The sequence below is a fragment of the Saimiri boliviensis genome, chromosome 15 (genome assembly GCF_048565385.1).
Source record: "Saimiri boliviensis isolate mSaiBol1 chromosome 15, mSaiBol1.pri, whole genome shotgun sequence".
NCBI classification, from domain to species: domain Eukaryota; kingdom Metazoa; phylum Chordata; class Mammalia; order Primates; family Cebidae; genus Saimiri; species Saimiri boliviensis.
The window spans coordinates 23,454,352-23,481,692 of NC_133463.1; the positions used below are offsets into that span (position 1 = coordinate 23,454,352).

Sequence of the window (27,341 nt, forward strand, 5' to 3'; positions counted from 1 at the left end):
AGCTAATTTTTTGAGTTTTTAGTAGAGATGGGGTTTCACTCTGTCGGCCAGGTTGGTCTCAAACTCCTGACCTTGTGATCCACATATGTCGGCCTCCCAAAGTGCTGGGATTACAGGTGTGAGCCACCACTCCCTGCCCTCTAGAGCTTTTTCATAATCCCAAACAAAAGCCATCTACCCATGAAACAATTACTTCCCATTTTCCTAAGCCCCTGGTAAACTCTATTTTACTTCCTGTCTCTGAATTTGCCTATTCTAGATACTTCATATAAACAGAATCATACGTTCATCCTTTTGTGTCTAACTTAACTGATCATAATGTATCAAGGTTTATCCATGTTGTAAAATGTACATAAAAATTTAAAGATAATTAAAACATTTTAGAAATTTTGGGGAAAATCTCAAAGCTCATTGTGATATATAGCCAAATTTAGGACCACTAAATTAGATGACTTTTAATAGTATGAGCCGGGTGCAATGGTTCATGACTGTAATCTCAGCACTTTGGGAGGCCAAGGCAGGCAGATCAGAAGTTTGAGACAAGCCTGGTCAATATGGTGAAACCCCATCTCTACTAAAAATGCAAAAATTAGCTGAGTGTGGTGGCACGTGCCAGTAATCCCAGCTACTCAGGAGTCTGAGGCATGAGAATCACTTGAACCCAGGACGCAGAGGTCGCAGTGAGACAAGATTGCACCACTGCACTCCAGCCTGAGAAGCAGAGTGAGACTCTGTCTCAAATGAATGAATGAATGATTGAATGAATAAAAGAATGCTTTTGAGTCATTTTGCCCTGGAGCCTCCAACTTCAGGCCTTCAGCTCTCCCTATATCCTTATCAAAGGTCCAGCTTAAACATCAATTACTCCATCAAGTATTCCTAGACATTCTGGTTAGAAATATTTCCCATTATCTGCATGTTTTAAACTGTGAGCTTCGTGTGGCCACTATTATGTTTTAATTAGTCTATAAAAAATTTTATTTTGATCCATAATTTATAAAGTTTAAGATTCCTATAGTCAACTGTCCTTAATACCAGGATAGCTGGCTTCTCTTGAAAACTGAGAACCTGACTGAGACAGCATTCCTAAATGGAAACTCAAACAGGTTAGAGTTGAGAACAGGTGTTCTCTTTACATGAGCCATTTTCTTTTCTGTGTGACACAGTCCTCCACTCTCTACTATTTCCCTGGCTCTGAGGATGAATGCCTATTGCTGATGACTGGCACTGTAGAAATAATTTCCAATCTATCACTATCAAATGAGGAATTAAAAAAAAAAAGAAGAGGGCCTTGGGATTTCTATATAATAGACCTCTATCATTCACTCCTTTATATTACTTCCTCATTCTTGTTGGCATTTGAGTTTGCCACACCTAATGAATTTAATCCTGGGCATTTATAAACATAGCACATCTCTCCTGCTGTGCTATGAGACCTCAAAATAGAAATAGAAAACACTGCATGAATGATTATAAATGATTCTCAGGTCATCCGATGTCATGATTAATTTTTATAGCCAATTTAAAGCTCCATTTCTGAAACTGTTTTAGACATTATTCATTCTTTCACCAGTGATGCTCTCCTTTCTCTTTTTCATCTGTGCAACTCCTACCTCATCTTCACAGTACAGATGAAGTATTATATTGTCTTAGGAGTCTTCTCAAATAATCCCTCCAGTTCTTTGCCTGAAGCCTTCAGCTTGTTCTGCTCCTTACTGGTGCAGTCAAAATCACTCCATGTCTTGATCTCAGCAGCATCCAGCTCCTACTCTGGGAACACAGACTTCTCAGGGCACAGACTCTGTCAGCACCCAGCACTGGGCTGGGCACATAGAGGGTCTTCGGAACATGTTGGAAGATTCTATGTCAAAGAGAACTATTTTTCTAGCCTGTAATTTTCTTCAAAGTCTATTGATGTAAGGCTGTTTAGAGCAGTCTGTTGTTTTTTCTGATTCTTGCATTTTCCTTTGTTTTTCATGGAACATGTTGCACTGATTTCCTGTCAGGCTTTGCAAATAAATATCAAGGTCAGGGGCTGGAAGCATTTATGGAGTGATCATGGCACCTCTTGGTTCCACTGGGCCAAGAAATGCTTTCAACTCCAGAGGGCAGAAGTTCTTCAAAACAAGACTGTTCCAATAAGGGTGTGGGCTTCCTCCATCTACTCACTCACCCTCCTTTTTGCATTTAAATCACTTTAGGAAGAATGGAAACTCTGGAAAGCCTTTGGTGTGTTTGAACCACTAAGTAGGCTAGGTGGTGGAATCTGTGGTGATTTCTCAATGAGAGGTTCCTACAGACAGGGCCATGAGGAGGCGGGGTGGTGAAGGTGGCCCTTTCTGCAGGACTGAGGAGGTGGCAAGGCCTCCTCCTGCTCAGCCTTCCTGCCTCCTTCCTTCTTCCCTTGAGCTGTCTGAACTTTTAGACTTTGATCCCTGCAACTCAGTGGGCGTTTATACTGGCCTTGCACACATGAGAGCTAAAGAAAGCTTAGGAGATTGATCCTTTTCCATATCTAGTCCCTTGTGATGTCCAAGCTAACACAACAATCTCTTCCCCGTCCTTCTAGTATACTCTTGATTTTTCTTCTTTTTCTTTCTCTTCTTTTCCTCTTCAACACTTTGCTGTTTGAGATGGGCTCTGAGCCTGTAAACAAGGAAGTGTTAGGGACAGCATCAAAGGGGTCTTGTATCAAGGACTTTCAAGCAGCCTCTGGATGCTTGGTTCATCTAGAAGGATACAGCCCCCCTGTTACAGGGAAGTACAAGGTGTGAGTGTTCGCAGAAACCTAGGTCCAGAAGCCCTGCCTAGGTATCTGGTATCTGGGATTTAGTGGTCCCAAATTTGGCTATACATCCAGTGAGCTTGGGGCCTCAGCCTGAGACCACCTCTAGGCTGTTTTTAGTAGTGACTAGAGCTTAGATGATAGAGGCCTTCATAGGGAGGGTTTAGCTCTTTACAGTCTGCTTCAGCCAGCCACTGCCCGCCCCCACCCCTGCTTTTATAATGGAAAAGTGTTGTTTTCCCAATGGTAAGTAAAGGGCCTCTGCCTGATTGCTGCAGTTTCTTTAGCCCTCAGGAAACCCAGGTTGCTATTCTTGTCCCTCTAAAAAGTTCACTGCAGTGCACATGCACACACACACAAGATTTTAATGATATATAAAATTACTTCCAGATAGCAAAGCCTTCCAGTTCTGGGATAGTGAGAAGATTTAGAATGAATCAACATGCTCCCTTCAGCTGTAACTCTCTAACTTAATTATATATAACATTGTCTATGACTGGATCCAGTCAGCCCCTTTCCAATGTTGGATGGGAAAGGGAAGAATAAGACAGGAGGATCTTGAAGCCCATCCCACCTGCTAATGCCTGGCTCTGCCTCTGGGAGACCTACTATGTCAGTTTCATGTTTCCATCCCCACCTTTGGACAGACTCTCATGACACCTTGCTTGGACTGTTGCAGAATCTCCAATGTGTCTGCCAGCCTCCTGCATCTATACATTTCTCCCTCACGGGGAAAATGAATGTATATCTGATTTGATCATCCCCCAGGTTAAAATTCATTGACATCTTCTTTTTCATGACAGATAAAGTCCCAACTCCTGCGGCTGTGAGTGTGGACCCTTGCTGATCTGGCCCCACTAATTTTTCAGGTTTTTTCTTCTTCCTTCCTCATCTATCCCCCTGACATGCAAGTTTTGCTTCACTGAACTCTTTGAAGTTTCTCCAGTGTTGTACTTTAAGTCTCCAGTGCCCTTGCTCACTCACCCATTGTTTATTCATCTAGTCAACAAACATCTTAATTTTACTGTAAACATAAGTAGAAAACGTATTAACATGCCAAGCATTGCCCTTGATGTGAAATGTAGTGATAGTGGTGTCCCTCCTCTTCCTGGAGTTTCCAGCCTCCTGAAAGAGGCAGATGGCAGAAGAGTAATGGAACAGACTAAAAATGATCAATTGTGGGAAGTGCAATAAAGGGAGCAAGCCGAGGGCTTTGTGAGGGAAGAAAAGAGTAGGGTTTTGTTGGGGAGGAGCTGCGTCTTTGGGATGGACTGGTCAGTAAGGCTTGTGGAGGGTGTGGCATTTAAGCCGTGACCTGAAATATGGAGGGAAAAAAAAGCATGGGAAGAGTCCTCTTGGCAAAGAGCCTTTGAGGTGGAGAGGCACTTAGGACTTTTAAGAACCAGCAAGGAGGCTAGTGTAGCAAAAGCTTCAAGAGAGAGGCGCTGGGGGCAGACCTTGGGTAGAGAGGTGGGTGGTGATCAAATCAGGCAGCACATTCAAGGAGCTTGAGATTTTTTTCTAAAAGCAGCGCTGTAGTAATAGGCATTACTAGGATAGGATTTATGTTTTAAAGTGATCCCTTAGGCTGTGGTGTAGGGAATGACTCAGGGAAGGTACGGTGAGGGCTGGGAGACCAGCTGGAAGCTCTTCCAGGAGCCCTGTGCTGGATACCTGTGACAGGGACTAGGTGATGGTAAGCAGCAGAATGATCGGAGATGTGCTGTGTGGAAAATAGGCAAGTCTTTGTAAAAGACTGACAGTGGGGCTTGGTGGGGGGGTGGACATTGAGAATGTCTTCGGATTACTGCATTTGTGGCTTGAGCAAGGTGGCCCATTACAGGAGGAGTTTAGGGAAGACTGGGTTTAAGAACCTAGTTGGCATCTTAATGTTTCTTTTATTTCACTTAATCCGATGAAAACATCATCTCTTCGATGAGACTTTTCCTCTTTCCCCAGGCAACACTCATTCCTGCATCTTCTGAGTTCCCATGATAAATTAAAATTCTTTGGAAAATTTGTCCCCCTAGATTGTGGGTATCCTTGGAATTTAGTGAGGCCCTCATCATAGGATGCCTTTTATCACACATCTCTGCTTCCCAGTGGAAGGCCAGCCCCTTGAGGACACCTCTGACACTGGGCAGAACTCTTCATACACGGTAGGAGCTCCCACCAATGGTTGTTGAATGGTGCTGAGTTGGGTCATAAAGATTTTATGGGCAGGGGCTTGGCAAACTAGGGATCATAATGGATTAGAACGGAAAGACCAAGAGCTGGAAAGCATACTTGGCCAACTGGCCAGCCCTGCTTTGGGGTGACTAGCAATGGAGGTCTTTCTCACCTACCTGGCTGGAACAAAGAAATGCTGCTGCTTAAGCACCACCCCAGACAAAGAAAATGAAGATCTCTGGGCCGGAGCTCAAGCATAGGGATTTTTCAAAGCATCCCAGCTGATTTCAATGGGTAGCCAACTAGGAATCCTACTGGCATAAGGAGATTAGAACTTTCAGGGGCCTTCTTTTATGGAATTGACCAGCGATCACTTCAGAGCTCTGCCCAACAGGCAGCAAGCAGAGGTGGGGAGGAAGTGAGGGTGGGCTGGCACATGGGAAACATTGGGGGCTTATCTCCTGCACTCCTGGAACACCCCCTGTTGCCTATGGGCCTTAGGGCTTTATGTCAAGCCAGGATAGACATTGGGCACCTGCAGTAGGGGACCCAAACTTGAGCTAACTGGTGGGAATCCACTTTCAGGATTGTCAGCCTAGCTATTGTCGCAAGCAGGAATCCCCCTGTCCAACTAGCCCACAAAACCAGAACAGAACTGCTCTGAGTGTCCCATCACACACTCAGAGGCCTGGGGCATGTCTCAGTCCCCCAACCAGTGAGTTCTCAAAAGGCTTTCTCCTGGCAGAGTATCCGTTTTTCTTCTGTTGCCAATAAAAACCCCCAGCTCTGTTCTTTCTCCTTCACTTCCTTCTATTGCTTCTGACAGAGTTTGCCAGTTAGCCGAGGTTAGGATTTCCTTTTTACAAACAACCTGTTTTCAGTCAGCAAGGCCAGAGGTTTCCTAAATTACAAACCCTTTCATTTCTTCTGCCGCAAGTCATCCTGTCAGTTTGTATAATCACATAGAATGGAGAGAAATGAAGACGTGCAGAGAGATATTGAAAGAAGAGTAGCTCACTGACTCGAGCCTTTTGGATTGTTAAATAATGATCTTGAACATTGTGGAGAACCCTATTCTAGCTGAAGCTTTTGTAGCTGCGTATAGTGTGGGTAAAGGGCCAGGGTCTGAAAGGAAATTTCTTACAAGTCTTAAATGAACACGCGGTAGGAGCTCCCGCCAAAATCTCCCGCAATCATCTCTACATTCTGTTAAACAAATGACCTCGTTTATATTTATTTGATTTGGGAAACATCCATGGCTGATGCAAATGTTCTGAAAAGCAAATTTTAAAAGTTATGAAATATATTTTCATTGATATTTCTAAATGTTCACTGGAACATATGTTTTCACCCAAACTCTGGAAGGATGACAAAGGATTGAGGCACTAAGGTTCAGAAGACAAAAGGCCTTGGGCATCATGGGAAAATTGTGCTAACTGTGGACAAAGCACTAAATACTCCAGAAAAACTTGAAGAGAACACCTAAGCTTACCTTGTTATGTAGTGATAGATCGGGGAAGCGAAGCCAACTGTTACAGGCCTGAGAGCTCCTATCTTTTCATGATTCAGTGTTGAATCCAAGAGGGTGTGTTGGGGTCATGGCTTTGCTTAACTTGTCTGTGACCCACTGGGAAAAGCATTTAACCTAAGTTTTGTAACCTGTAAAATGGGCTCAACTAGATACTCCTTAGACCTAACATTTAAAGTCTAGTTTAGCATAGAAGCATCACCAGTAGCAAAGCCTGTATATGCTGATGCAGGAGCCTCAGGCCCTTTCTATTCCTATCCTCTGCCTTTTCTTTTTCGGAAGCAGTCACGCTCATGTACAATAAAGGCACAAAGCCTGTAGCTTTACTCTAAGATGGACTTGCTGTTGTTCCCTCCCTCTCCTGGCCACCCCACCAATCATCTCTGCATCCCAGACCCACAGTCCTGGCTCTCTTGCCCGTCCCTCTCCTTCCCTAGCTTGCTGCTTACCTTCTCACTTTGAGCTTCTCTCGTGCTCTTCTCTTCTCCCCACTCCCCTTGGGCCAACTCCTCCCCAGCCTTGAGGTCTCAGCTCAGACTTCGGTTCTTCAGAGAAGCCTTTCTTGCTTGCCCAGGCTGCCCATGGTAGATCACTCCCTCGCCTCCATTAGTCTTGCTCATTGAGCCCTTCCAAGAATTGTAATGAATTCGTTAACAGTCACTGTCCCAATGCTCAAGGTCACGGATCAGACTTTTTAGCTTGTTTTCTAGACCAGGCCAAAACAATGCAGTGGACTTCCGTAGGATCTGTGTATCCAAGAAGCTGGTTCTTCAGTTGGGGAAATATGTATGTGAAGTCAGTGCAGTAATAGGCAACATTAGAGAATCTTCCAGGCAGTGTCCCAAGCACTTCACTTACACGCTTGACCCTTGAACAAAGCAGAGATTAGGGGCACCAAACCTTCTGCCACTGAAAATCCATGTATAACTTTTGACTTCTCAAAAACTCAACTACTAATAGCCTACTGGTAACTGGAAGTTTTAATGATAACATAAACAGTCAATTAACATGTTTTTTGATATTATATACTGTATTGTTAAAGAAAATGTTAAGAAAATTATAAAGAAGAGAATATTAAGTGGAAGTGGATCATCATAAAGGTCTTCCTCCTCATTGTCCTCATGTTGATTAGGCTGAGGAGGAGGAGGAGAGGTTGGTCTCAGTGTCTCAGGGGTGGCAACAGTGGAAGAAGACCTGTGTATAAATGGACTCATGCAATTCCAGCCCAGGTTGTTCAAGGGTCAACTGTATTAACTTACTTTGTCTTCATAATAATCCTCTGAAGTAGATACAATCGTTATTCCATTTTTACAGCTGGGGAAACTCCTAACCACTGGGATGAACTGTCCACAGTGGTGCTGAGACCTCTTTCCTTGGGCGTGTCCAGATTCTTCTCCTGTCTCCCCATTTCCTCCATCTGACCTATGTAAATATTTAGCCATCACTAAAAAACAACCTGGGTTTACATTTCCACCAACTTTGTCTAAATCTGACCACTGTTTGCTGGGACTGTCCTAATAGCCTATTAACTGGTTTTCCCATTTCTTCTCTTGCTCCTTTCCAGCTCCTTCTCCACCCTCTTCTCCACTCAGCAGCCAGGTGATCATTTCAAAGAGTAAACTAGACCAGGTCCCCCCACTAGGTAAAACTCTCAGTGTCCTCCCATTCACTTAGAATAACATCCAAACTCCAGACCACAAACTCAAGGTCTTCCTGGTCACCTTCTTTTTTACAAAGTCATCTCCTGCTCCTCTCCTCTCAGACCCATGGGTGTGGTTCTCATTTGGAGGATAAACAGAGTGTTCTCCTCTGAGGAGCTTTGCCTGCATGTCCTGCCCCTCATCTTCACATGCTTCCAACTTCTTAGCAGTCAGGTCTTGGCTCAGACATCTGTCCATTCTAGTAGAGGAAACTTATGCCTGTCACGGACCCATGCTCTGTTTTATTTCCCAGAAATAACCCTTTTGATCTGAATGTAGCTTATTCATGCATTTAGTAATTCATTTATGGTCTGTTTCCACCAACTCCAATGTAAACTCAGTCCTTGGGGCATGGACATCCTACCCTCAGCACCTGGGACAGTGCCACACTGTTGAGGGTTTGAAGGCAGTGAGTCTTTATTGAATGAAATATGGACTTCCAGTAAAGGCACAGACAGAGGGAGAGAAGAAAAGGAGTTAACATTGCATACCACGGATATAGGAGTTAGGAAGAAATCATTTAGGCAGATAGTGAGGGTACTTGGTAAGGCTTTTCTTTTAATGAAAAGTAGCCCCCTAATAATTTTCTTAGAGCAGCCTGTAAAATTGAGTTGCAGACATAGACAAGCAAACTGGAAGCTTGTACCAGTGAGTGCCAGCAGTTGGGTCAATAGGAAAAGGCTACCTGGGACTAGGCATATTCAAAATGGCGGCTCCATCCTCCCTTCTCTTTGCCAGCCTCATGCACAGTAAGGAGCAACAAGATGGGCTGGCCAAGTGGAAAGCCCATTTGCATAATAATAGGGTAGGGTGGCCAGCCTTTCCCATGTGCTTTGTAAATGTCACACCTCATCCAACCAAGCTGTGGTTAAGGGATGGAGCTGTTCTCCTTTCTCTCTTTCTTTCTCTTTTGTCTATTTTAAACCTCAACTCCTAAACCCACTCCTTGTGTGTGTCTGTGTCCTTAATTTTCTTGGTGTGAGATGATGAATGAAGCTGCTCTGCCATGGTGGGAAACAGGGTCTGTAAAGGAGGAAAAACTGGAGCTGGACATGGTTTGGGTGGATTGAGGACAAGGTGAAGGAAGTCATTGTGGGCAGTGAGAGTGCTTTGAGCAAAGACAAGGCAGGGATGCTTGAGGGCTTTTTGATGAGCTTAGTATGCTAGCTAGTCTAGTGTACTGAAGATCTGCTCATTTCAGTAATGAGAGAGAACGCTGGGAAGAAAGTAGAGACTGTATTTGGAGGTTCTAGTATGCCAGGGGGAAAAATCTGAGCCCTAAATCCATGATCAAAGAGGACCCATTAAAAATTTTGATCAGGAGGTGTCACATTAGAGGTGGTGCTTTAGAAAACTCATCTTCTGCATATGCCCTCAATTTTGGCTGTTTTTGATACTTTCTTAATTTAAGTCCTAAAAACCCCTTTACTCCCTACCACTGTCTCTCTTTAAAGATTTTCCCCAAACTCTTCATTCTTGGGGTGTCAGGGCATGCTCAGTGGCACCTCATAATTCAGGCCATTTGACCTAGTATGTGAATATGAAAAATACACATCAGGGGCCTGACAAATGGGCAAGGCAATGTATTTTTGATTTTCATGTGTTTTCATGTATGAATGTGTGTGTCTAAGATTAAATTCTCAGGAGGAAGTCAGTTGTGCTGTTTTATAGCTCTCTGTCAATGATTAATCTGGCCAAATCATAGAGGTATATGCTGTGGGCATTCTTTATTGATGAAACTGCTTTATAGTGCCATCCCTTGAGTATGTAAGTGGCTAAATCTATGCTCTGCAATCCAAGATAGCTTATGCTGAATTATGTTCCACAGTAGATAAATTTGAGTAAGGGTCCATTTTATATAGTTTTTGGGGGAGTGAAGAACTTTTCCATTCATCAGTACTTACAGTGATCAAAGAAACAGCTGTTACCTTTCAAGTTCAGTCCCCTAAAGGGCTGATACAGCCATCACTGCAGTTACTTCACACATATTCCTTTTGTTGGACTTCAGGTGTTCTCATGCAACCAAGATCCTGCTCTTTCATATAACCAAGAGAAAAAGATAATCCTGACAGCCAGGGAGCTTACAGTACGTCACAAATCAATTTTATTAACTTAAACACAAAATTAATGAAGAAAAAATTCTGTACACAATGGTGGACACAGCACACCTTTATACAGTAAGGCCAAGATAAACTTTGTCTTTTCAGACTGCAGAGTACAAAAACATAAAATGAAAAGGTTAAAAAATTGTCAAGTTGTTTGCTTCAAGCAAAAAAGAAAAAAACTCAATTGTGAATTCAAACAATTTGGATAATTCACAAATGACTAATTCTAGCAGCAACCTGCAACTTCAGAAAAGGATGAAATAGCTCTTCAGCTACTTTAGGTCAAAGCTGGTGGGTTTTTTCCCCCTCAGTATAACATTACAGACGATTCATCCTGAGAGTAGTTTCATGACAATGGATTGCATTACATGAGAGAAAATATTGCCCAGCCTATCGGACCCCTTTTGGAGAAACCCTTATGGTGTGGCAAATGTGATCATTTTAATTCCCCAAGTCTATGCCTGTCATTGGAGAGGGACATTGTTTCCACCGTGATGACAATGGCAATGAACTTTCCTCTGGGTGGGAGGAAGACAGAGAAAATACGCATGTAGGGAGTAATGCAAAGTTTGCTGATTTCTGGATTAGCATCATGTGTCTTCCTTTATCTAAAGAAAATGCAGACACGATAATAATTCTGAACACATGAAAACTTTGTTAGTCTCCAATTCATGAACCATTTTATTAATAAAATATATCTACTATCTATATTATTTCTGTGGGAAGAAGCATTTGAATAATTATTTTATCCAAGTAGTTACATATAATACATTAGTGTGGAAATGAAAAAGTGAGGTGGTAGGAGAACTTATTTTTTTTTTCAAATTGTTTATGAAACTGCTGTGTTATTTCATCAAGGCCCTCAGAAAAACTGATGGGGGAAAATTTAGAAAACAAAATCCTTACTGACACTTGACATCCATGCTTTTGGTCTTGACAACATTTATCTAAAAAAAATGTATTATCTACATATTTATACCCAGCACTTAGATAAGCCACGGCACATGAGTTTGTGCACATGCTGCCTCATGCTTCACTATCAAGGCATTGCTACCTTTCAATATCATTTCCCTAAACAATATGTAAAAGAATCATCTATTATTACAAATTTACACCAAAAATTCTTTCTGTACACGATTGTCTCAGTGATGTACATATTATACGTTTAAATTAGACATACTTAAAACTATGCGATGCACTAAAATTCAAAGTACTGTACTTGCCATGTTGTGATGCAAAGGCCTTGAATCACTTATTTCTAATGCTATTGTCTCTTCAATTATTTAATGTCAAAAGAGTCTGGCAGGCGAATTGTGGGGTATGTGAATTATACCTCAATAAAGCTGTTTTTTTTTTTTTTTAAAGTCTGTTCATAAATAAGTAGAGATGTACAGATTACCCTGGGTATGAGACACCAAAAAGTAAACCTTCTTTACAAGAAAATTTCTCCACTGATATTCAGGAAACACATTTCAGTCTGTTGTGCAATCAGGTTTGCTGTACTGGAGAAGCTGTTCACATCACATTGAAAATGCTAACAATTGAAGCGTTTGCAGGTCCTCTCTTCACAGGTTTGAACCGTGTAGTTAATGTGGCAGACACATTACACTATGCTAGAACATTCTCATGGCTTTTCGTTGGATTCACAGTACCAGAGTCAACAGCTGTTCTGAAGAAATAGACGTGGTCCTCCATTCACCACAAGGGCAGAGGTCAAGACCGACAGCAGCTGCGCATCAGCAGGCAGAAATCGCTAAATTTGGGAGGCCGTTGCTGATGCGAGACTGGGGCCTGCTGGATCTGTCCCTGGTTACAGAACAGCTGTGCGGTGTCAAAGTGCTGAGTGTTGTTACAGGTACTCCAGTTCCAAGGCGTGGTGCAGGGCCATGAGGTCCGAGTGGCTGGAGATCCTCCAGAAGGGCATCGCGTGCTGCAGGAGGGACACACAGACACGTGAGGACAGAGCACCCAGTGCCAGCCCTGCTGGCTCCTTTGGAAATCTACTTCCATGCTCACCCCCATTTTCAATATCATGGAAAATGCCAGCTAACATCTTAGCATCACATCTGTTTACAATAAAAATTCAAACCTTGGGTAAGAATACTGGACTGAGTTTTAAAATGTAATCTAGAGTCTGTTTCTTTAAAGAAGGGGATGGATATTTCCTAACTGGATCTACACTGTGACTTGAATGCCAATTCCAAGCTTTAAATAAAAGAATGTTGCCAAATACAGCAGCTTTTCAAAATACATATCCAGTGGGGTTTTCATGATGAAAGTTTAAAAAGCTTGTACTTTATGAGTTTAAGCAGTTTTCTTTAGTTAGTAGTACTTTACATTTTCTCTAACTTGATTGTGGCTCATATATGAAGCAACTTTTTTCCGTTTATTTTCTTCAGTTCTTTACATTGGCTTTAAAATGGCTTTATCATATGGAAAAAATTTTAAATGAATATCTAAAGTTGTTTTTTGTTTTGTTTTGGTTTTTGTAGTTGTTGTTTATACCTCAATTTAAAAATCTCGTTTCAGTAATGGCAATGTTGTGAAGCACGTGAACAAACCAAAGACAAGAAAAACAGGAAGAAACCAGAAGTTACATCATTCATGAAGGGTGAAAATGTGATGAACTTTTATTGCCCCAAAGCACTATAGTAAGTATTAATGCATCAGTAAAACCTTTTGAAGAGAAAGATAATCGCCACCTTCCAGAGGACAAAATTTTGTTTACCTTAAAGCCTAGTATTCTTATGCAAAAAATTAATGTGGAGCCTGGAGTATAATCTGCAATTATAGTTCCAAGAAATCTGAAAAAAATTTCAGACTAATAGAATTTCACATAGAAGCAAACAGAAATGAGGTTTTTTTTTTTTTTTTTAAATGTGTAGGTAACAGTGGAAGCCATTAACCATTTTGATATATAGATCACATAGCTGCTACATACTGGGATACAAACTATTACTTATTAATAATGTATTTGTCTCAGATTATCTTTTGAAAACACATACCACATTCCAATATTAGATGCAGACCTTTCTGGACACAAGGCTATTTTGGAATATCTGTATATATTTGTTATTGAGTGATAACGGAATAGTCTAAAAATGAGTACTAAATAATTTATTTTTAGGAGGATGCTCCACTTGGCAACTTCACACTGTAAGATGCAGCAATGTACATTCATTTAGAAAGAGCACACTGTGCCAGGGGTAGAAGATCCAGAGATGCATATGTTGCTGGCTCACCCTCTCTCACAGTCTGAGTAGCAAAAATGCACAACAATCATCAGTGTTCATCTGTGTCTTGTAGGAGAAGAGCAATTATCTTTGTCTAAGAAACTGGGAAAATATCTGAAAAAAGGTGATAGTTGAGCTAGGTATGAAGGATTAACATTCAGATGGCGGTGTGTGTTGGAGAATAGAAAATAATGGAGAAATTCATTGTTGGCATACTGGCTGGGTATGAGAGAAAGACTTGGTTGGTTACATGAGCGGCTGCAGGAGCCAGCTGATGCAGGGCCTAGTAAGCCCTGCTAAGGGGTTTATCTGTAATAATCTCCCAATAGTTATGATTTATTGGATATTGGGTTAGGCACTATGCTAAGCAACTCGGAGAGACAGAGGTATTACTATTACTATTGTGTTAGTTAAAAAACAAAACCCTGAGGCTTAGTGATGGAACAGAGAGGTTTAAATAATAGCTGGTAAGGAGTGAAGCCAAAATCCATACCAGGTGTCACTTTGATGCTCATATGCTGTAATGCCTTCTACCTGTTTTCTGTGGGCGTTTTATTCAGCTGTGTAAATTATCAGCACCTTATCAGCACCATAGCACAGGTTCAATCTCTCTCTCTTTTTCTTTCTTTCTCTCTCTCTGCCCCCATCCACTCTCTGTGGGGTTACAGACACTGGAAAAGAGTGACTATGATTCATAGATCTTGGTTAGAAAAATGTTTGATCAGTTATAGATTTCCTCCTTATTAGAAGGGAAATTCATGTTGTAAAACATAGAACCATAAAAGGAAATACAAATAATTTATTATCCTACTACACAAAGCTAACCATGATAAACATTTCTTTAAATTTTCATACATGTACACACTCAAACACACTTGAAATGTCTATACAGTATGTACCATTCAACATCCTACTAATTTTACTAATCTCAAATCCATTTAAGACACATTTTAAAAGAAAACTTATTTTAAAAGTGTTCAAGTATTCAACTGTGCAGTGTTTATATTTAACCACCTACTTGCTACCTATTTTATATCCTCTATTTCTAATTGTTTTTCTCATAAAAACATAAAAATATTTGTGCAAAGTGGAATGGTTTTTTTCAGAGCAGGTTCAAATTCTTTTGCATGTCAACTGTCTGAGGTTCCATATGTTCCCCATAGACAAGTTCTCTGCATATACAATCATTAACAATGCAAATCTGAAAACGATTGTTGCAATCAGAACCCTGCACTGAAGAATGCCATGAATCTCACAGAAATTGAAAAGGAAACTGAAAAAATTTCTTTGGTACATAAAGTATAAAGTGGGGATTTAATTCCATAGTAAACAAAGGACTGGTTCAATGGGTATGAGTCTCATCTGTACATGGGAATGGGTTGATGTCGCCTAGAGAACACGTGTTTTTCTTTTAAACTATACTCAACACTATCTGGAAAAGTGGGATGATCCACAAACAGCCTTAAGTTGGTTTGTTTACTGGCACTAAAATACAAATGGCTTTAGTCTTCCTGTATAGAGGATTAATAAGAACCACCTGGTCAAGCAGCATTCTGAAATGAGGTCAAAGAATTAAACTTCCTGTAGTATATTACAGACAACTCATCACAGTGCAGTGGGGATGGGACATTCATTTGGGTGGAAGTGCCAAAGATTCTACCATGAAAACTTTGCAAATCTTAGGCAGTGCATGAAAGAGAACTGGAGGACTCTGGGGAGGATAGCAACTCTGTCCTCTCCACTCTTTCATGACATGCAGGGTAGTGATGTCAGCTGTTGTTAGCAGTTGCATTCTCACAAAAACAGTGAACTTAAGAAATGCACAATTTATATTAAGTGAATGACTATAAGACAACTGAGTCTAGAGGAGAGGATAATGTCAAACTCCTGTTGACAATCAGAGCTAATATTGCACGATAATATTTTCCCTAAGTACGTACTGATGTGAAGACTTTATGAATTTATAAAAACTCAGGACAAGTGGGTACAAAGTAAACTATTTTTTTTTCTTGCATCAATGTTTAGCCACTAGGACATACACTTCTTACATGAAATCAGAAAGAGCGGCAAAAGAGGAAAAGAAAAACATATGCTAGAATGAGAAGACTTAGGTTATATTCTTGACTTTGACATTAGCTATGTGACCTTCAATTATGGCACAGTCTGCCTGAAGCCCTAGTTTCTTTATAACATGAGGGTTTAGGGAAAATGACTCAGGGTTGCTTCTAGGTCAAATAAAGTCTGTGACTTTATTATCAAAACAGAGTCTGTTACCTGCATAGCACCATAGCTACAGTAGATATGTAATACACACAAGACACATATCCCCAGTGCCAAGAGCTGTCCAGCAGGGAAAATGTATCAGATGACACAATGATAAATTCAGAGAGAAGAGAGCTCAGTTGTAACCTGGAAGAGGGTAAGTTAAGCTTGAGCTGAATTTGAAGAATGGGAGAAGTTGGAGAGGGGGAAGTAGATAAGGCTCCCAGTTAGGTGAAGTAATTCACCTAGTGAGGATGGGGCTGGACTGGTATGTAAAATTATAGAGATATTAAGGAGGTTTTTCACTGTAGCAGCACTTGGAATATCTAAGGAGCTTAGGCTTTTATCTTGTAAATGGAAGGGGTGAGAGGCTAACACTTCTTCAGTGTCAAGAGACACAAAATGGTGGGTATTTTAAGCAATTCAGGGTAGCAGTGAGGAAAGGATGGACTAAAGATGTTTCTGGCTAGTAGCAAAGAAACTAGGTAGAATTACTGAGGAAATGGAGTGAGTGTAATAAATGCAAGACATATTGTGAAGAGAGTTCATGTGATTCAGTGGTGGGTGGGAAACAAACCCCAAATCATGTCTGAGTGGGCATGATTAGTTTAGGACAGCTGAATTCATTTGCTTGTATTAAGACATTCGGATGGGTAGAACATGAGATACTTAACAGGAGATACTCTCCCAGGTAGATGAAGCCCTGGGAATAGAAACAGAGCTACCCACAAATCTTAACAAAAATGACAGCTGGAACTGTAGCATGCATATGGTTAGTTTAACAAGATTAGGTATATATTGAGAGAAATGGGTATCAAAGCCTAAAATTTAGCACATGCTTTTGGATCTCCAGAACTGAAATATTGCCTAATGAGAAAACAATGGCACATCCTTCTTGTTCCTCTGGCCTGCTGGAGCAACTTTAAAAATCTCCTTCCTCCATCTTTTCTCATCTGATATTTAGCATTTATACCTTCAGACCACATATAATATCAATCATATAAAAAGCTGGATATGTGGATACATATATGTAAATAGAACTTTTGCTGAATTATTAAAAATGTGTTCATAGTAATGTTTCAAAAATTTTAAAGCACATACCCTCTGACTTAAGTATTGCACTTTTAGGAATTTATTCTACAGATGCACTTGCACATGAGTGAACTGTAGAACTGTTTGCAATAATACTGGAAATCACCTAAATGTTCAGCCCCAGGACTGGTTAAATCCACAAAATGGAATATCGATGTGGTCATTTAAAACATTAGAGATGCAAAACTTCATGTACTGTTATGGAATATCTGCCAGGATAGATTAAGTGAAAAAGCAGGTAGGAAAAAAAGTATATACTTCTCACTTGTGTTAAAAAATATTTATCTGTGTTTTCACATGCACATGTCATATTTAGAAAGTTTCGCAGATGGAGTTACACTTTTCAAGTTGTAAAGTTATCAAGGGAGAACTTATTATGAAACTTACTGTACAACATTGCTCTTTTATTTGTGTAACTGTGTAACTCCTTCTCCTCTAGACATAAGTATGCTCTTTAAGGATGAAGATGAAATCCAATTCAAAACTTGGCATACAGTAAGTGATTAACTATAAATGAATTTATGACTTTACAAAAATAACACTGTAGTTGGGTGTTTATAACCTTGATGTCCCACTTAAACTAAAAACAAAAATTGATTTACAAATGTTATTTTATAAAAAGTAGCTTGTATTTTTCTCCTTAGTAAGCTTGAAATCAGGCATTATTTATCAGGTTCTCAGCTTCATCTTAGAATGTACATATAAAATGAACATCTAATGAAGCCTTTGTCATTGTGTAGAATAATGGATGCTTGCCATTTTTTCTCCCTTTGCCATTGACAAGAGATTTACTCTAAGTAGTTCTCTGAAAATAATTTAGCAAGGCTACTTTTACTGCTCTAGAAATGAAAACTAGGTGTCAAGGTACAGGAGACTATTACCTACTTTATTTTTTAAAAATAATCGTACCTATGTCTAATCATTTTCTTTCAAGCCATGTTGCATTAGAGAAACAAATAATTTTATGGAAAAAAGAACAACTGGTAGATTTTGACAACAAAAGACATATGTCAAAGGACGACTGCCATAGGTAGAGACTTCCCGCAATCTTTCTGGGAACAAGGACACACTCACACAAAACTCTTGCAAGAGATCCTTTTAAAATGAGGTTCTTTTATAAAACAAAGGTATTGCTAACTTTTTCTCTTTGAAGGGGGTACTTTTTATGATACAAATTATAGAGCTAGATTAAATTACTGATGAAAGGCCTTGGACTACATTGGCTAAGAGAATAAGGATGACAGAATAGATTTCAGTTGACCAGTAACAAAATGGGCAACTAGCAGATTTACTTACTGGGTTTTGTTTCCGTGCTTTAAAAAAAAGTAACAATCTCTAGCAAAAGAACATTATTTAGGGAGATAACAGATCTCTACACGGAAAAGAGGAGCATGCCGTATTAGAGTTTGAAGGACACAGGAAACTAAGAGAGACAAGCTAAATAGTTAAAATCAATTCTGAAGCAATGTAAAATGTTTGGATTTAGCAGACATATAGTGCTCCTATGTGCAGAACTTCACTGGTTTGCTATAAACTTTATTTAATAAACCGCTCGGGCTAAAGCATATATCAGAATTAATTATGTGTTTTTAAAATTTAATCATGAATGCAAAATTAGGGGAAAGACGACACTTATATAGTTATAGCTAACTCCTGAAAAGAATTGTGTTTTACTCTAATAATTTTTTGAACAACCATGTAGATTCTTTTTTGTAAGTCATATTTATTTAAGATACATAAATGTAGTTCTTATAGTTTGAAGACACTTTTTTTTTTTTAAAACAGGGTCTCACTCTGTCGCCCAGGCTGGAGTGCAGTGGTGCCATCACAGCTCTCTGCAGCTTTGACCTCTGAGGCTCAGGTAATTCTCACACCACAGCCTCTCAAGCAGCTAGGACTACAGACAGCACCACTATGCTGGGCTAATTTGTGTATTTTTTGTAGAAACAGGTTTCACCATGTTGCCTAAGCTGATCTCAAACTCCTGGGCTCAAGCGAGCCACCAGCCTCAGCCTCCCAAACTGTTGAGTTTACAAGTGTGAGCCACCACTCTCAGCCTGCAGAAACTTTTTGCTAAATCTCACAGTCAGAGGAAATAACTGAGCTCAAATCCTAGTTTGGCTACTTTCTAGCTGTGTGATTTTGGCCAAATTATTCACCCTTACAGTGTCTCAGTTTTCTCATCTGTAAAATGGGTCTAAGGATTCCTTCATAGGATTATGAGGATTTAATGAGAAAAATGGATAGCAAGGTCTAAAAGAGGAACTGGGATATAATAAGGACTTTATAATTGGTAACATTTTATTTTATATTTTTTTCTTTGGGACAAGATCTCATTCTGTCATCCTAGCTGGAATGCAGTGGCATGATTTTGGCTAACTGCAGCCTTGACCTTCCGAGGTGAGGGGGTCTTCCCACCTCAGCCTCTTGAGTAGCTGGGACTATAGGCACCCACGATCATGCCCGGCTAATATTTGTATCTTTTATAAAGACAGAGATTTGCCATGTAGTCCCAGCTGGTCTTAAACTCCTGAGCTGAAGTCTACCCACTCTGGCCTCTCAAAGTGCTGGGATTACAGGCGTGAGGCTGGCCTAGGTAGCAATTTTTGTTACTACTGTTATTAGTCCTTCTACAGTATAGAAAGCCATCTCTTAGTTTCTTTAGCTTGAGTTTTTATATGTAGTTTTAAAAATGAGATTGTGGAACTGTAGAGTGCTTCTCCTCCTAAATTATTTCCATAGGTTCAACATTAAGTATTCTCTACTTCTATGTATCACTCTACTTTAAAGATACTCATTAAATTTTCTGAATGATTAGATCCTTGTCCCTTAACTCATATAAAAGGACAGCTATTTATGTACTAGGTAACCTAAAAAGGCTAGAAAAATTATTCAATAGAGTTAGAAAACAAGAAAGGAATGTTCAACTTGTCACTCTAAGTGGTAAACTGAGATTAGAAATCTGAACACTGTGTAGAATTTGTCCATTTTATACACACAGGCAGGTCTCAAGGTACAGAGTGGTTTCCAACATATATTTTTGGGCCCTTATCACATACAGTCATCCACGAAATAAAAATGGAAAGCTGGGAGGACTCATTCAGTAAAAAAAATTCAGAGCATGTTTTCTGCAAGTATAGCTGCCTAATTTATTTTGTGTGTGTGTGACCTATATTTTTAAAGACATGTCCAAAGATAAACAGTAGAAACAATCTTAACTGCTTTTCAAAGACAGCAAATACTCTATTCCTATTAATACTTTCAATTCTAATATCATACCAAGAATACCTTTACTTTTTTTCCTGTTATATTCATTGAGTCAAACTTCTAAGAATTATGCTTATCAGAAAGGTTTAGGAAGGGACCCACTCACAGAAATCTTGATAAGATTCAAAGGATTTCATTTGTTTCTTGCATTTTAAGGAATCACTTTCATAGACATCCTTCTCTGCCTACCACAAGCTAGAAAGCCACATTTTGGTAACCTTTGATATTAAACTTTCTGGTGGATACCAGAGGGAGAAAGACCAGGCTGGAGACGGATTTACACCTTGGCCTAGGGCCACACTGCTCAGAGGGGCAAATCTGTTCCATCCTTGCCCTGCTGGCCACTGGGAGGGTCCTGAATAGGAATGGCTTGGAAATTCCAGGGCCTTTACTGGAAAGCAGACTTGAGTCTGGATCTCAGAAAACGTTTTCATTAACTCTCCAGGAGTGTGTTTGGGGAATTCTGACTTAGTCTGGGAAAGATTTTATTTTATAAAGACAGCTCGGAGGGGTAACAGAGGTACCCAGTGACACTAGTGGTTAGTCATCGGTGAAGTGGGAAGGTTAGAACTACTGCTTAAATGGCAAATGCTGCTTCAGATTGAGCATGAGGAGACCTGAAGCATGTGTGCATTTCCACCAGCACCAGCCACACTCAAGCAAATTTGTTACAGGGATGCATTCTGTATCTATGGGTATCTATGAAATTATCTACTTGTAAAATTAGGGTCAGTGATTATGCTATTAGTGGGACTCGGAGGCATTGAAGGTAAACCAGGCCATCTTTAGAGCCTGTAAGAAGGATGGCCATGTATCGTACTTAGGCTCAGTGCTGCATCTATAATCTGGTGACTTTATATGCTATTTCTGTATATGCTGGAATATTCCAGAAGAGCTGAAATACTGTATCATTTATGGAAATACACATGGATTCCTATGAGTGAGTATGTAAGGAAGGGAATAGAAAATTATGCTGTTGGTTAACCCCATAAAATATTTAATATCCTTAAATTCAAGAAACATTTAGAGTACAACTATGTAAAGATTTAGGGAGTTATAAAAATTTTGAAGACAGTCTCAAACAACAAACCAAGCAAAATAAGATTCCTGAATCTGTGGAGCTCACATTTTTTTTTTTCTTGCTGAAACAGGCACATAAACAACAACAGCTGCCATTTTTGGTGCACTTTATACATATCAAGCTCTATGTTATGGGAGTTACATACCTTACCTAAATCCATTCCTCAAAATAACCCAATGAGGTAAGTACTATTACCATCTGCATTTATAGACAAGGAAAGGGAAACAGAGGGTTAAGAATTTGTTCAATATCACAGGAAGGGTAAGTGGCAGGGCTATAATTCAAAAACCCATGCTGTCTGGCTCAAGAATCCAAGCTATTTACTCACTACAGCACCTTCAGTTAAAATATAAGGGAGCATGACTATATTTGATCTCTTAAAAACAGAATAGGCCTGTAATCCCAGCACTTTGGGAGGCCGAGGCGGGTGGATCACAAGGTCAAGAGATCGAGACCATCCTGGTCAACACGGTGAAACCCCGTCTCTACTAAAAATACAAAAAAATTAGCTGGGCATGGTGGCGCATGCCTGTAATCCCAGCTACTCAGGAGGCTGAGGCAGGAGAATTGCCTGAACCCAGTAGATGGAGGTTGCGGTGAGCCGAGATCGCGCCATTGCACTCCAGCCTGGGTAACAAGAGCGAAACTCCGTCTCAAAAAAAAAAAAAAAAAAAAAAAAAAAACAGAATAGAAAAGGTAGTACATGAATTGAATTTTGCAAATGAGTAAGACAATGACAGAAATGAATATTAGGGAGAAGATCATTCCAAGGAGAGGCAACAGCAAGGAAAAGCTGTTGGGAATGGTCAAGGAAAGCTGAGTGTACTGATATGACTACAGTGTAAGGTACCAGAGGGAGACAGATCAGAAAGGCAGCTTGTGGAGACACTTGAGTGCCAGGCTAAGGAAGGTGGTCCTTAGCTTTAAAAAATGCAATGAGAGGCACAAGAAAGCTTTTGCTCAGAGAAATGATAGAATTACACCTGCAGAGATTCAGAAGAATATAATAAAGTGCAATGGGCAAAGCAGGAGCCAAGAGATTTATATAGTTGGGTCCATTCCCTTCCCACTGCCCTGAGAGAAACAGGTAGGATCTCATGATAAAAAGAAGATATAGAGTCCTCTGGGGAAGAAGATAGTTTGATCTTCCAAGCCAGCTTTGACTAACTGGTAAGAGACTTTTTGAAAGATGTTTGAAAGGTTCTTAGTCTGTGTCCAGGCTCAGGTAACAAGGTTTCAACCACCTGGCATGTCTGCCATGGAAACAGAGAAGATCCTGCTGGCACATGTGTTATCTCTGCTCTAGATGACAGCTACGCTTCAGTTCTGCTCCCTAAGTCTCCCTTCTGTGAACACCACCTGTGGCCCTTGAGCTTGTGCACACTGCTATTCAGAAGGATCAGTCCATATTTATTGAAGGCTTCTTTACCCTGTTCAGTGCTTATAGTGCTGCACATACTCATTGTATGTTTCACAGAAATGGAACCTGCTTAAATGATGCAGTTAGGAGAATCTTAAGGACTAAAAAAATAAATGAGACAAGATTCATCATCTAGGAACACTCACCTTTTTTGCTCCTTGTTCTTCTTCTACACCATCTCCTATAACAACATACACCACTTTTCTTCCAAACCTTTGAATTATCCTCTCAAAACAGCTTTCTTTTCCTAATGAACAAAAGTAGATCATAGAAAATGTGAAGTTTGAGTAACCTAATGTGACCGTGCTTGAACTTTTTGTATAACATGCTTTCTTCATGCTTTGATTCGACTGTCCCCCCTGTGTATCTAAAAGGAGGGATTTTATGCCCCTTGGGTTGTATGTGCCACAGCACAATCAATTACAAAGTAAATTAATCAGCAGTATTGTGTCCTGTCCTTTGGAAACTGATTAAATCCTCTTTTCCAATGGATTCATTTATTAAAAAGTGGGACCTAGTCAATCACACCATTGCAATTGGGGGAGAAAAGTACTGCTTTTCAGTAGGACTTTTTTCCCCCTCAAAAGCTGAGATCAAACATAGGCAATTCTAGTAACATATTTTAACCTGATTTAAGAAAGGTGTTGTAATATATCAAACTTTGAAAATATCTGATCCAAAGACTATTGATAATGATTAAAAAAAAAAACTGGATTTGTTTTTGTTCTAGCAAGAAAACACCAACACTGGAATTAGCTTATTCTTTCATTTTCAGGTTGAATTAAAGACCCTGAAAGCCTGATGCAGTCTTGTAAAACTCTTTCCAAAATAAATGTCAGGTAATTTGAGGTACTACAGCAAGATGGTGCCTGCCCTACCCAGGCATCTAATGTTCAATGAAGCACTTTCCTGGAGGAAAAGTGGAATAAAGGTAATAGAATACCCTTATCTGTCTATTATCTTTCCCATGCCATGACTTAGTTTGGGCTCCTGTGGCGGCTACACTGTCAGCACATCCCCTGAGTTAATGCAAGCATTGTTTCTTCTCAGAGAAGAAACTGGTGTTCCAAGTCTTGGGCTGCCAATAGGGTCATTTTAATGGACAATGGGACAGTTTATAGTTTTCAAATGTGAATGGCTGAGCGAGCCTGCACCTCTTTCAAATAAGGATCAGATATACACATGAACAAATTGCTTGTTTGCTTAAACAAATGTCTGCTTTATATTTGTATTTTGCACTAAAATCTCTAGTTTGCATCTGACACAATAAAATGGAGCTAGCCTTATTCAAAGGATGCAATTTCAATGCCTCTTTAGTTGTCCACTAAACTGTGAAATATTAAATCACTTTAAAAAACAAATACAAATTATAGTGCTCACTGCAAAAAATATACAACCCCAAACTTAGATGTCATGAAACCTTTTTCCCTCCTTACGGAAAAATGCTTATGTGTTTTTGCAAAGTTTCCCTCTTGTGGATAAAGGAAGGTAAATTCAATGTTATTTAAAGGTGAAGGTGTGGTAAACAAAATCCTTGCCTATATACTATCTCCTACTGGGTTCATTGCAAATTTGTGGTCATGTAGAAATTTTTCACAACTTAATTCTAAAATCTACAAAAATGAAGCTTAGATTTTAGAAGTTAACCATTAGTTTTATGTGAAGTATTCATTTTGATGAGTCCATTTTGTCATCATAGCTCTGCCAACTGGTCCACCAGCCATCTCCTATGACTGTAGCATTTTGCCTACAATAAAAATTGCTGGGGCCAGGTGCAGTGGCTCATGCCTGTAATACCAGCAATTTGAAAGGTCAAAGCAGATCACCTGAGGTCAGGAGTTTGAGACCAGCCTGGCCAACATGGAGAAACCCCAACTCTACTAAAACTACAAAAATTAGCCGAGCGTGGTGGTGTGTGCCTATAATCCCAGCTATTTGAGGAGGCTGAGGCAGGAGAATCACTTGAACCCAGGAGGCAGAGATTGCAGTGGGCTGAGATTGTGCCACTGCTCTCCAGCCTGGGTAACAGAATGAAACCATGTCAAAAAACAAAAGCAAAAAAGTTACTGGGTTTTCTGCATTGATACCCACATCTATCTTATTTCATGGTGAAATCCTACTTCTACCACCACATATTTTTTATTCTAATTATTATTTTGTATTGAAAAAATTAAAGGCTAATATTTTAAACAAAATTCCCATTTAAAAAATGCTTACCAGATTGTAATTTCCTATTATATTACCATTTTTAAATTTCTTGGAATTAAACTTCTATGCACATGCTGTATAACACACTACTTGTACTTTCTTTCTGAGAAGCTAAGCTCTACCCACTTCTGTACTATGTGCTGGTAAACCTTTTCCACAATCCCTGTTTACAAAATACAATATAATTATAATTCCTCTTTATTGATATCGATGAATATAGAATTAACATGTGACTTAAACTGTACGCTTCTTTGGTTTTAATGTACTACCAGGAATTTTATCCCATTTGATATATTTTTTTTTTCTTTTTAACAGGTATTTTCCAACGATTTGTTCTTGGCCTTTCTTGGAAAGAGTAGTCATTCTCAAACTCCAGCTATGTATTTCTAACTTGAAAGGTTACCCTGGATGAATCCCATCAGCATCCTGCTGTGTGTGTCCATGGTGCTTCCTTTCTGCCATTAATTGAAGACTCCATCAGATCTCTTCCAACTCAACACTGATGAAAACTAATAGTTAACTTCTAAAATCAGCTGATTTCCCCATCAGTTAATTGTGCCATTATTGACTCAGGTGTCTAAAAGAAATCTTGTGTCAGCCTTCTTCAAAATCAATGGCCATTTATTCAGCCATTCATTCAATAAGCATTTATTGAATACCTAATTTGTACTGGGTGTTGCAGCAACTATGATGAGCAAGAGAGACAAACCCAGTCCTCAAGAATATTACAGTATGGTGGGGAAGTCATACTATTAAGAAATTATAAAAGTAATTCTTTAGTAATCATGTAATAAATCATTTGAAGGAGAAAGGAAGTGTAAAAGTGCAGGCAGATGGAAGTTAGACCTATAAGGATTCCATTTTTGGCCCTTTTGATTTTATGGAGTTGAGCAGCCAAAGACAGGCTTCTTGCCACCTGCTAGAATGCTCATACCCCTTCCCCTGGACTAAAACAGCATTCATCTCCTTACGGTGACATACAAGGCCATTTCTGCCTAGACCCAAGTATACCTTTCCAGCTTTGGCTTTTAATGAGCACAGCACACTAGCTATCCAGGGCCACTCAGAAGTCCCTCAGCAGGGGACACAATTTCTTTGTCCCTTTGCATTGTTGTCACTAGTCCATCTACCTGGTGAAGTCTTACTTGCTCTACTATACCCAGCTCAAATGTCACTCCTTCCCTTTAGCTTTCACAGACACTTGCCTCAGCCTCTTCCTGGGTGGGAGTGAATGCTTCCTCAGCCATGTGAACATTCAAGCACTTAGCAGTAGGACCCTCTGGGATACAGCAAGGAGTCTAGACCTTGGAATCAGAGAGACATGAAGCTTGACCCTTGGGTTTGTGAGCTACTGACTGCAACAATTTAAGTCTCTGAGCTTTAGTTATAAAGATTGGCTTTAAATGTAAAATGCTTAGTAACGTTTGGGGTATCCAGTAGACAACTAAAAAAGGCTCATTTGCATACTCTTGTAACTAATTGCTTCCCCTGAGAACAAGAGTCATGTATTTTTTTATCCCTATGTTGATTCTGCCTTGATTTATATTCTAAATAAATTCCTAAGTATTTTTCCTCCCAACTGTTTCTTTCATGCCAGAAGCTTTTTAATATCCACAATAAAAATGGAAACTCAAATGATTATACATATTGAATTAAAAAACAAACATTTCTAGTAATAATAAATCTGTTATTAGAGTTGTTTCATTTCTACTTTGTATAATTCTATATTGTTGTTTGTGTTAGCTTAGAAAATCAGATATTTTTGTTAATGTTGCCTAAAAGGATTTAAGTATGATAATCCAGAATCTATACTGTTACTCTACCTAAAATGCCTTGTTTTTAACATTAGCCAGTAAATTAAAATTTTATGACATCAGCTACATGGATTATGCTGTATGTCTCTCTTATGTCTAAATCCAGTTTGACAAATTGGTTAAATTATTCTATTTTTTTGACCTATGTAGCATTCTGGGAAAATAAGTTTCATTTATTGCTTTTCTTTTTTATTATCCTGAAGGAAAAGAGGTGATTGCTATAAAGAAAAAAAAAAAGCAGCTCACCTATTTTAGTTGCACTGTAAATATTTTCTATTGGAAATACAATTCCTAATCCATACAGCAGGACTTTCGCCAATGCTGGGATGAGCTGAGTAGTTGTTACTAAAATATTCACACAGTTTGTCCTATGACAACAAAAAGAGAAAAAAAAGACTTGAAAAATAAATCTCCAAAATGAACAAGCACGAGCAGTGCCCATTTCCTGGCAAAGGTCCAACAGAGCCTCACCGGGAGTGAATGAGCGAGAGTGCTTTCAGGGCCAGCGTCAACCAGGAATCGGTCAAGGCTTCAATTTCAGCCCTCAACTGCAGCCAGGCTTCCCTCTTAGCTGGACCAAGCAGACCTGAGGATTAAAAGCACATGATGAACTACTTCCTTACCAACATATTTCTTTGACTTTATAAATAAAAAACATTTAAAGAGTACTATGAATA

General features: G+C 39.6%; 1 protein-coding gene and 1 long non-coding RNA gene across 13 annotated transcripts in view; one reads left to right on the forward strand and one right to left on the reverse strand.

Annotated features, from left to right (window-relative positions):
• LOC120362337 (uncharacterized) overlaps positions 1-26,721 on the forward strand; it is a 450,979-nt gene extending 424,258 nt beyond the window's left edge. For all 5 annotated transcript variants that reach the window (XR_012514035.1, XR_012514036.1, XR_012514038.1 and 2 more), the window contains 6 exons: positions 12,817-12,938; positions 17,314-17,369; positions 18,660-18,735; positions 21,293-21,403; positions 23,418-23,573; positions 25,166-26,721. This is a non-coding gene — a long non-coding RNA (uncharacterized LOC120362337). The remainder of the gene's footprint in view (positions 1-12,816; positions 12,939-17,313; positions 17,370-18,659; positions 18,736-21,292; positions 21,404-23,417; positions 23,574-25,165) is intronic.
• The window catches only part of EYA1 (EYA transcriptional coactivator and phosphatase 1), a 340,778-nt gene continuing 323,654 nt past the window's right edge, over positions 10,218-27,341 (reverse strand). For all 8 annotated transcript variants that reach the window (XM_074386773.1, XM_074386775.1, XM_074386774.1 and 5 more), the window contains 4 exons: positions 27,136-27,250; positions 26,911-27,032; positions 22,789-22,889; positions 10,218-12,217 (listed from right to left, as the gene is read on the reverse strand). In XM_074386773.1, coding sequence (XP_074242874.1) covers positions 12,137-12,217; positions 22,789-22,889; positions 26,911-27,032; positions 27,136-27,250 — 419 coding nt within the window. In that variant the 3' untranslated portion in view covers positions 10,218-12,136. The remainder of the gene's footprint in view (positions 12,218-22,788; positions 22,890-26,910; positions 27,033-27,135; positions 27,251-27,341) is intronic.